This window comes from Poecilia reticulata, linkage group LG11 (assembly GCF_000633615.1).
Source record: "Poecilia reticulata strain Guanapo linkage group LG11, Guppy_female_1.0+MT, whole genome shotgun sequence".
Lineage (NCBI taxonomy): Eukaryota > Metazoa > Chordata > Actinopteri > Cyprinodontiformes > Poeciliidae > Poecilia > Poecilia reticulata.
The window spans coordinates 26360290-26372114 of record NC_024341.1 but is presented as its reverse complement, the minus strand read 5'-3'; the positions used below and the strand labels follow the sequence as shown (position 1 = coordinate 26372114).

At 38.7% G+C, this 11825-nt stretch overlaps 1 protein-coding gene across 1 annotated transcript in view; it reads left to right on the top strand.

The window, feature by feature from the left end:
- Positions 1 to 3825: 3825 nt before the first annotated feature.
- erf (Ets2 repressor factor) overlaps positions 3826 to 11825 on the top strand; it is a 44363-nt gene continuing 36363 nt past the window's right edge. The window contains exon 1 of the mRNA XM_008422863.2: positions 3826 to 4606. Within this exon, the coding sequence (XP_008421085.1) occupies positions 4585 to 4606 (22 nt within the window). The 5' untranslated portion in view covers positions 3826 to 4584. The remainder of the gene's footprint in view (positions 4607 to 11825) is intronic.

Sequence of the window (11825 nt, the reverse complement as noted above, 5' to 3'; positions counted from 1 at the left end):
GGATGCACACAGACACTGTAAGCTTTTAAGATGTGCTTTTATTGTGGAATAAGTACGGCTGATTTTTAATGAAGGCGTGGTGGGAGGTTGGCTTTTTGATTTAAGCCTTTTCCTGATGCTGTGTGGCATCTCCCCACCCACACAGCCACTCGGTTTCGCTGTCTAAAAACTCACAAACAAAAAAACAGAATTTTGCTTCATTTGCATTAATTATAATTTATGGTATTTCCATTGAACTAGGTGGATTCTTGTACGCAAATCTATATTTAAAGCACAACCTCCAGACTGAAAAAAAAGAAAAACATGGAAAAGGGAAACAGTTGGTTTCATCTTTAACGGTTTAATTGAAGCGCCTTTTGTTAGATTTCACAGGCGCCTCTCAGTTTGAGGTTGTCATGGTGAAAGAAAACAGACACAACAGAGACGTTCACGCTCCTCTTCCTCGAGGTGCTCCTCTTCGCGCGTCCTCAGGTGGAGCAAAAGTTTATCCTGAGCTGAAAACCACATCGGGAACATCTGCAGTCACATTTTAACATGACGCCTGTCTCTGTGTCGAAAAACTAAACGTCCCTGCGCCTAAAAACGTCCTTAGCACCTCCAAATGTGACAGCTAAAATGTTTATTCAAGATGGAGGAATTTTGCCACATTTTTCAAATTCAAACTAAAAAATACTTTTTGATCCAAAGGGGACATTAAATGTTGTTGTAACTCAAATTAATTCAGATTCTTCAACGAGTTTTTGTAGGTAGTGATGACTGTTGGCAGGAAAGATCTTTTGTAGCAGTCTGTATTACAGTGAGCCCTCTGACTGAAGACACAAGAGTTTTCCTTATGGACATGCTTTCATTTGCCCACATTGAAGGGTTTTTTAGGTATGAAACCCCTTTTTTAAATGTATACCATTCCATTGGATTTAAGTGCAGACTTTGACTAGAAAACTCCCAAAATTATTTTTTTGGGGGGGGGGTGGCGTCCTGAGTTTAGCACCACAAACTGGTAATCCCACATTCTGTTGCAGGATTTTCTGGTAGAGAGCTAACGGTAACAATAACAGGAAGTCGTTGAGATCTTAACTCAGAAAAATAAGCCCAGAGACCCGGTCAAAAACAACCAATCAGAGCTAAGAGGAGGGTCTTAGCGCTGTCAATCAATCTCATACTAGCTGCTTAATATACTAAATGCGGAGAAGCAACTTGACAGTACAGGAAAACCATTAATCTGCCAGCTTCAGTGGCTATGCTAACTACTTTCAGCATTTGTGGGTGGCTATGTTGTGCAGCATAGCAGCAAGCGCATACACAATAGTGATTAACAACGCTAAAATCTTCCTCCTGGCTCTGATTGGTTGTTTCTAACTGGGAGACAGCAGAGGAGCTCAATTTTTTTCACAGATTATCTGTCATATGATGTCATGACATAATAAATTTAACAAATATGTAAAAAACAAAAACATTTTTTTATATAAAGTTAGGCACTGCAGCTTTAATTTCAGTAGATTGGACTCTTAATTGTCTTATTGTCCTTTTTTCATCCAGATGCCCGAGCCACCTCAACTGGCTTCTCTCGACGTGAAGGAGCAGTAATATAATCATAATGGCATAATAATGCAAGAACACATTCTCAAAGATCAATAACCTTTAAATTACAATGAATATTTAACACTGGAACTGGAAGACATTTTAAATATGCACAATAAATAAACAAAACAGCAGAAACAACAAATAAAATTAATTATGAAGTCTCTGCAAACAAAATTGTCAATTAATTGATTTATTGCAACAAGCCTAAATGTAAACTGACAGTAAACTAATAATCTTTACCAAGGAACGTTATATTTTTTCCATAAGTGACGATCAATAATCAGTATATTAGCTGTTACTGGGGAGGTAAGTAGTCATACAGGTGGGTTGTTTTCAAGAGGGTACAAGCAGGAGAAGGTGGGAAATTAAAGAGTAGAAATGAGTAGAAAAGTAGGCCGGAAATGAGTCTTTTTCATTGTTTGTAGGAGTTACGTCATCCCTGATCTCAATAGGATCTTATAAGAACCAGAACTCAAGTCTGATTAGGATTGTGAATCATAGCAAGGCTAAAGTTTGTGATGGTTGTGACAAATGAGCCGGAAATAAGGTGGAAAGAGCCGCAGCTATTCAACACTTCAGTGCTGCTGGCACTTCATCTCCTTCCTCGGCCCACCTTTGTGTAATTACTGCTCCTTTCTTCAAACACCTCTCCCTGCAAGAGCGGCTGTGAGAGCTGAAGGGCCCTTCATTAGCCCGGAAAAAAAAGGGCGTGTGGGAGTAACTTCGAGCCACATAATGCTAATGACAGCCTGATGAGCTGCAGGCGCTGTCCTCTTGTAATTACAATCAATGTAAATGGCCCAGTCATTCCTTTAGGACAGGACACCTGTTGATTAGACCCTTCCGTCCCGCAGCGGCCGGAAAAAAAAAAAAAAAATGGCCGATTGGCCGCCTCGATGACGCGGTTTACGGATAAACACGGGCGCCTCTCGTCACCCTCGGCTGTAATCGGTATCCATGGCAACGCCTGGACGCGCGAAACGAGAGCGAGCGACCGGGGTCTGCCTCAAAGATCGTCTATTTAGTATGATGGGGGGGGGCACCATTGTTCAATAACTGATAATCATCTCAAGGATCATCTGTTGCTTGTTTGAGTTACAGAAAAGCAATAGGGGTTAAGTACTAAACACAGAAATATATTTATTTTCTCGGTAATTAAATCAGCAAAGTGAAGTAGCTAATTATTTTTCCTCATTTAAAACTAAAGAAAATAGGGTTTGTTTGTAAATCTGAGGAAGCATTAAGTTAGTGTGGTAACATTTCATTTGAAGGACTGAGCATAGGACTGACATGACACTGTCACAAACATGACATAGCAACTGTCATGAACATGAAGCAGACTGTTGTCATGAAGTATCATTTGATAAATAATGCAAGGTTACATTAAAAGTATCAATTTTTGCATTATTCGATAAATAATGACACTTTTAAAGCAAAAATGCATTAAAACTTGCTTTAAAATATCAAATTGTCAACTTTGCATTAATAGTAAACTAATTTGCTTTGATTCCTTCATATATGTGGATAACATATGGTACCAGTATCTGGTGTGAATCTTTATTGTTGTAGCTTAACATTAATGAGATCATGCTTACAACTTAGTAAGCAGAGGGTTTTTGTCCCCACTTTTTCTTTTAATATGAGAAGATTTTTTTTTTTTGCTTAATTGCTAAAAAACGAAATTAACATGTAATTACAATCTGGCTTTCTCTTTGTCTTGGGAAAAAACACCCACAAAACCAGGTTAAATCACAAGTAGTTGAGGATATAGTAGTCAAAAATTGTCCTCAAGTAAAAGTAGCACTGCTTCAACATATTTTTACACAAGTAAAAGTAAAAAGTACCCATCCAAGAAATTACTCAATTAAGAGTAAAAAGAGTATTTGGTATAAAAGTACTTAAGTACAGAGCAACTGATCAAAACATAAATTATTCGATATTAAAAACGACACCAACAAAGACCAAAACAAAAACTTATGCGGAAATATTGGTATTTTAAAGAAGAAAATGAGAGTAATGCATATAAACACTATATCCACGAAATAAAATCAGACAAAAGAAAAAAATCCAAATCTTTTTTGGTTAGAACAAGTTTGTTATTTATTCAGTGAAGTTACACACAGTGGGTAGAAAGTCCAGAAACTGTTACTCAAGCAAGAGTAGTGATACCTCACAATGAAATTACGCAAGTAAAAGTAATAAAGTACAGCGTAGTAAAAATACTTTTAAAAGTTTTTTTCTCCTAAAAGTTACTCAAGTAAATGTAACTGGTTATTGTAACAAAACATTTTCCATCTTTCCATTAATAATCATAATGCTTGGCATATCATAGACGATCTTTGAAGAGTGGGCGTTCGGTTCCTCGCTCCCTCCCTCCCTGTGTGGGTCAGCGTGGGCGGCCCCGTGTGGCAGGAGGAGAGCGAAACACGACACCCCGGCTGTGTAAGAAGGAGGAGGGGGTGCTGGAGAGAGAACACGAAGTGACTGAGTGGAAAAAGGAGAAAAAGAGGGGGCACAGAGAAAGAAGTGAGTTGGCTTCGGTACTTTTGTTCCTCCCCGAAGCGCGGCTGTTGTCAGGAAGGAAGATGCTGCCGCTGCCCCGGAGGACTCCAACATGCGACACCGCCGCCGCTGCTGCAGCTACAGGAGTGAAAATTTAAACTCGCCACATTCCGTTGCTCCAGAAGCGGCCAACGGCTGCACGGACTGACTCCTCCAAACTTTCACCATTCAGCCGGACCGGACTGGATTTCTCCCCCCTCCTCCCCCACAGCTCCAGAGGCTTTGGGACAACTTTGCTGATTTAAACCAGCAACTTTCCCAGTGAATCCGTGTGTTTTAAACTCCATTCGGGTTCTTTTTTTTCTCGGCTCTTTTTTTGGCTAGAACAACACCGGGGTGGAAGGAGTGCGGAGCCGCTGCTAACTCAGCTAAAAGCTACCGTCTGAAGTTACCCGTCGACGGGATTGGTGACGGAGGGAGCCGCCGAAGACTTCGACAAAGATGAAAACCCCGGCAGACACGGGTGAGTGGACATTTCCGTGGCTTTTCAACCAACTTTTACAGACTCTGGTGTTTGTTGTTCCCGGTGAAAACGGCAGCAGTTAGCCTGTTAGCAGCAGCAGCAGCTCCAGGGAGAGTGTGACTGTATTATGGCGCTGCAGAGAGGATCCATCCGTCTGTTAAAAAGTTTCTATCGCTTCCAGCTCAGAACCAACATGGCCCAAACCTGCCTGGCTTCCTGCACCAAAACAAACCTCCATGTTTAGATATTTACAATAACTGTGGAGTCACGGTTCACTATTACAGCTCTGTATTTACATAATTGAAATCTATTTTAAAGTAGAGTTTGATCTCTAAGTAAACAAATAGACTGTGCAGTTTATTTACAGTCTGGGTGATTTGAACACGGTCTTGATTTACTTGAAAATTTAATTGAACTTATTAGGTAGGGGCATTGCACATTAATTAACTTTACTCTAATACGCTAGAATTAGCCAAAATGCTATTTTTCACTTATTATCCCGGGACAATGCTCATTTTGTCCGACTAATAACAAAGACTATACACATAACTTTATTACACAAATAAACAAGACAAAGAAACTGCAACACAGTTGTCATAAAAAGCACAAGAAGTAACTAAATACATTTTTAAGAATACATTGAATTTACTTTAGCAGCAAAACATTTGTTGGAAAGGAGAATTAAGAGGATTTAGTGTTATTCAGGTTTTAGTTACCAAAAATGGCTAATTTTATGTTGGAGATTTCATTTTTATAATCTCAGATAGTTTAAAATTTAACATCCATCCGTAGAAAATGCTTCAAATGAAGTCAAAGTAATAAATTAAACGTATTCAATAGGGTATTTTGTGACTATTTTTGAGAAACAGTCAATATTTATAACTGACAGAAAGTTTAGCTTACAAACCACATGTAAAAATAGTGATTGTTTCAGACTTTTACCCACTTGAGTGAAAATAAGGTGAAAAGTTGAAGCCCAGCAAACATAATTTTCTTGGTTTTGCGGAAAAAATTTTTTACAGTGAAAATCCTTGAACTCAGTGGTGTTGAGAAGGAGAAATAAGAGGATTTAAAGTGATTATCCTCCTCCTACTTTACAAAAGGACACACTTTACGTTGGAGATTTCATATTGAACTGAAGCCGATCACGTGGTTGCTTCAGAAACTTCAGGAAGTGGTAATAATTAGTACGTTTGGGTAAAAACTAGCCAAACGGATTACAAGAAAAAGCATTTAAGGTGGATACTTTGGCTCAATGTAACATCAGAAATGATGAAACCAATATGGAGATTCATTGAGATTTGTTTGTAAAGTAGTAATGCACCGATCTGTTCGCCAGAGATCGGAACCGGACAATTTTTCATTGAAAATTCCCTTCAAATACTAAAAATAGTTGTTTCTCTCATTGTGTCAAAATTTTAATCTCACATCATTCTTGGTATAGAAGTGCATTAAATATTAACTTGTCCTCTGCACTTTTTAGTTTAACTGCAATCAGATTTATTTATTCTCTGGTTGACAAAGGGTGTTTAAATCAAGTTTTTGATTCAGATTTTAATTTTTTAAGCATTCTGGTAATTAGGAATATGATTTCTGAACATCCTCCACCCATTTTTTTGCCTGAAATCAATTCACATCCATCCATTTAGCCAATGTTTAACAGTTTATTTGGTTCTGATTCCTTTGAAATACCAGACTGTGCCCTCTGATCAAACCAGAATAACTCTAAGTTGGTATCTAGTATTAATTGTGGATACATACATAACTACATTTATTCATATTAATCTATGAGATGCATTTAGAAAAAATCTTATTTGTTAAAGTGGGTATGAACTGATGTGTGATTGCTAACAAATGTGTGATTTCTGGGCCAAAATGACTTTTTGCAATGAAATTTTACAATTTCAAGTTGAAATCCTATTTTTTTACTACTAAATAACTTTTGATTGATCCATGCAAATTGCATTAGTTCCACTAATCAAAGCTGAATGACTGAAAATCCTGCAGTTAGACAGAATCTCCTGCAGAAACAAGAGGGAAACCTGGAGATGGTTGCAGTAAGAGGAAGGAAAAATGCTGCCTGTTTGTTTACAAAGCTTTCAAATGGATCCCACTTCCAGAAAGACGAGCTTTAAAAAAAAAAAAAAGGAGCCACCTTCCACCTGAGATTCAAGCAGACCTTACGACTCTTACAGTTAACATTCCTCCCATTTTTCTGTGACACCACCGATTTTGCTGAAATGATTATAATTTTCCCCCCCATTGTGCATTTAGGTGCTCTTAAATTCAGTTTAGTCAGGAGCGCTTTGCGGTGACCTCGGGCAGGCAGGGATCCAGCGGCCCATAATAGACGCTTAAAGAGGGGAATGCCTCGCCGCAACACAACGTCGTAATTAGAAATGTGGCTTCATCCATCTCGTTGCAGCTGAAGATGCCTTTTTATATCCCAAACTGCTCTGGAGGAGCCGAAAAGAAGCTCAATCTTCGCATGAAGGAGTGAAAACTTTATCTTTCTGAATCGAGCCTCCTTATTTTCATGACTCCGTCTGTATTTTTAGAGGACGGCTCAGACCAGAGGGTCATTGTCGCCTATTTCTGACTCCTGAACATTGTATTCCCTCCTAATGACTTCCAGCATCCAGGGGCTGTGTCACACTTCCGCTCGGTTTTAAAAGTAGACCGTCTAGTTTAACCCACATGCCGCTCTCCTTTGTGTATTTTTGACCCGAGTTCTGGTTTGGTGCAGCTTGTAGCAGCTTGCAAAAGGCTTAGAGGAGTTTGTGTGGCAGCTTAGGGAAAGTTAACCCAGTTTCATTAGTTTCTGTTGAGTTGGGCAGCAACTAGTTGCATTTAGTTAAGTAACTTTTTTGAAAAAAAGAAAAAAACTTTTTACTACACTGTACTTTTTACTTTTACTTGAGTAATTTTATTATGAATGGTCGCTACTCTCACTTGAGTAAAAGTTCTGCATTATCTACCCACTGAAAAAAATAATAATTTTTTTACCAAAAATTCACACACCTGGAGTTTTTGTTAAAGTTTCATAAGTTTTTTTATTGAAAGAAACTGATTTGGAAAATAAATATTTTTGCTGCCGTTTGTGCGAAAAATATCACCATTTCCACATATTTTTAAATTTTGGTCTGTCTGTTGATGTAATTTTTCAATATTAATTGACAATTTGATCAGTTACCCAATACTTGAGTAGACTTTTTACCAAATACTTTTTCAGTTATTTTTTTTACTTTTACTTGAATAAAGGTATGTTGAAGTAGTTCTACACTTAGTGGAGTACAATTCATAACTCCACTTGACGCTTTTACTCCAAAGTTTTCACTTTAGGAACCCTTTTGTGGTCTTGCAGACCTTTGCAGATATAAATATCTCCATTAAACAAAACAAATATGGGTCAGCCTGCACTGTCTTCCTATCAGGAAGTCACAAGTCTGGCCCCACCAGCTCCAGCTCCAATTTTCCACTGGTGTTCCTCCTTATATCAACAACACTCCACATGTGAGACGTCACAGCTGCGGCCGGCCGGGACCGCCTGCCCGCCCGCCCGTCCGCTCTGCGCCGTGTTGCATGTGAAAGGAGCCATACATTAGCAGAGAGCTGCTGTTTACGACTGGGAGGCTTAATTGCCAGCGTGCACAGGCGCGCAGACACGCGTACGGCTGCCGGTCTGTCGCAGCGTGGCTCCACCTGATGTCGATGTGGTCACAGCAAAACGAGTGTTTTTACTGTCACGCTTCAGGAAGACCGCTTGGTTGTGGGCTGATGAGTGAAGTCGTATTTACAGGAAGTAGAAAGCGCTAATAAGCCCGTCTTAAATTTGGCTAATGAACCACATTCTGTCTGTTAAAACATCAACAAACACCAACATGAACCGCTACAGTTGTTAGACGCTTAACCTGGAATAATAAAAATAAATCACATATACCAGCTATGGATGTGCAGTTTGGTATAAAATTCATATCCTGGTCAGGCCTGTCACAATAAACAATAGATCAAATAATCGCATGATAAATTAAAACAAACTCAATAATTTCCATTTGCACGATTGATCATTTTTCCTTTTTCTCTCTTTCTACCAATAACTTAGTGATATAAGTCTTCAGTCTGGTGTTTTGGTCTCAACTAAAACTTTTTGAAGGATAATTTTGTTCAAAAGACTTTATAATTCATTGTATTTGTTCCTTCTGTTGTTTTGTTTATTTACTTTAAATATTTATATTGTCTTTTAATGTATGGAAAAATGTTTAAGTTAAATTAAAAATCTGTAGAATATACCAATTTTTTCAAATCTGTTATTTATTTTGATCCTTTATTTATTAGTTTTCGGAATAATTGATTACCGTATTTTCTGCACTATAAGGCGCACCTAAAAACCTTCAATTTCCTCAAAAGCCGACAGTGCGCCTTATAATCCGGTGCGCCTTATATATGGACCAATATTGAGCCACAACAGGTCTAGCAGCTACGGTAAGCAGTCGCCGACTTAATTTTCCCTCGTAGAAGAAGAAGTGCGTGGTGCATGCTGGGATAGTTGTCAGAACGCTGGTTTGTTAATAAAGTTTGATAGTACATTTAAAGCCAGGGGGGGGAAGGGAGACAGAGAAAGCGGCGGCAGCGTGTCGGTTGGTCTGTGTTACCCAGAAAGCAGTTGGGCACAATATCGCAACACCAACACCGTGAGTGAAACAACGACTGGGGCAACCTAGTATATAAAGTACTGGGGACCACTTCTTTACAAATGTGGATGTGTAATAATACGGAACAAATTGGCAACACAAACTGAAGCACATCTATTGTATGTGCCTTATATATGAAAAAAGTTTTAAAATGGGCCTTTCATTGAAGGTGCGCCTTATAATCTGGTGCGCCTTATAGTGCGGAAAATACGGTACTTGGTAGTTATTAATTGTAGCCACGCTGTGCCTCGGATCAGTATTCACACCCTTAAACCTCGTCCTGTACTGTTAGTTTATCACCTTTCACGATAACAAGCTTTGCTGGACGTTAAATTGTCCTAGATATTAATACTAAAATGTTGTTTTTAGACCATTTTAAATTGATAATATAATGATATTGGCATGAAATATAAGTATTCCCTCTAGAAGAGCAATAAACTTTAATATCTAATGAGCATTTAACACAGAATTGGAAGACAGAAACATAGAAAATGAAGTCTCTCTAAGAAAAAATTACCTTAAAAAAGGGGGTAGTTGAGACCAAAGCACCAGAGTGAAGACTTTTATCATCCAGCTTTTGGTAGAAAGAGAGAAACACAAGAAAAACAGTCATCCAGATTTAAATGATCAAGCTTGTTTTATTTCATCATGTTATTAATTGATTTATTGCTTATTGCGACAGACTTACCTACAACCCAAAACTGGATCAACCTGCACCAGGTAGTGCTGAGCTGCAAAGTCAAAACAAATTAGTCTTCAACAAATTTACAAATAAAAACCTGAAAAGTGAAGCAGCAGAAGTATTCAAGCCCCCTGAAGGCATGATTTTACACCCCAACCCTCCTGCGACTGGAACGTAACTCAACCTTAGATTGGATTGGACCAAATTCATAGCCTTGCCACAGATTAGCAAATAGATTGCGGACTGTACTTTGACTAGGCCGTCCTGACATATTAATACGTTTTGATCTACACCCGAAATGCTTAATTCCAGATTTCCTGAGCTGATCCTGCAACTTTTAGAGGCATCCTTTCTCCAACTTCTCTACAGGAGGGAATTCTGGTGCATAAAATGGATCTAGAAGTATTTTCTATTATTTGTTTAAAATCTTAAAATTAGAAACAATTTGTTTTCGCAATCTCTGGGGTCATGTTTGCTCGGATCAGCCAGATGATGTAACATCAGACCATAAAACAAGCCTTTCTTTTCTTTTTGCTGATCCAACAGCTGCAGAATCGTGACAACTGGAAAAAAGCCAAACGTATTTTTCCCCACACCCACACAGAAACTCACAGATTGTACTTTCCTCAGGTTTTCCTCCCATTATGCGGTTACTGTGAGTGATTAGTTCGACAAAGGTCGACCTGATCACATTCCTGATTGCTAGCCAGCCAAGTCTGGGCAAGCGGGGCCTGGAAAAACCTCCGCAGAGTGACGTCAGTGCGTCTCTGATGTGCCGTTGAGCGGCAGCCCGGGTCAGCGCCGCTTCGATCGTCTCCTGATGTTATGGCGGGCCTCTTTTCCTGGAAGTGTGTATGCACTGTGGCTCTGTGACCTGCAGCAAGCGCAGACTCCAGACAACAGGTTGCTCAAAGCTCGACCGTGCTGGCTAAACAAATGAAATCTCACATACAGGAAAGTCTGGCAGCTGCACCCACATATATAAAGTCAGGCTTCAAAATAATGTTTCCACACAGGAAATTTGGTAAAGCTTAATTTGCATAAGACTGATATGATACTGTCATAAACATGGAGTCTTCATGAATGTTTATTACTGTTGTTTTTCCAATCAAAGCAACAATTTTAAGCAATTTAAAGCAGACAAACGGATGCTTTCATAATCTAATAGCTGGACTGTTGGGCAACTTGGAGTTAAGTGCCTTGCCCATTTACATGTGGAAGAATTGTTATTGTTTTAGAAATGAATAAAAACAACATGAGTTTATTTGTGTTATGATATAATCACAATTTGAGAAATTTAAAGAATTTACAGATAAAAAGCCAAATGAAAGCGTTTTGACAATAATTGGATCATTGAAATGTTGCTGTTGGGTGTAGAGAGGAGCGATAAAATGCTAATTTAAAACAACAGCCAAGAGGGATTGTTTATCTGCTTCCAGCTGAAATTACCTGCTGATCAGATTCCTCAGGGCTGGGTTTCGGCTCGTACCGGTTCTGGAGGCCCAGAGTTGGTTAACAATCAAAAAACGTTTTTTTTTTTGTTTTTTTTCCCTGCTATAAAACCAACATATAGCACAGATATTGTGAGATTTTATTACGCCGAATGTTATAAATTTGTATTAATGTTAAAGGTTCCAATATTTACCAACATTATCACAAGATTTCCCAACACAATAACACCTAATCGCATTCTCTATGTGTTATTTCTGCCTGTTTGTTTCACTGTAGCTCTTGAACTACAGGAAAAGTTATTTTAGGTTGTGTTTTTATCTTTTAGCAGCTTCAATCAGCTGAGGAAACAGAACTAAACCACAAGCTGCTGTGGTTGAGTGAACTTTCTGTTTGC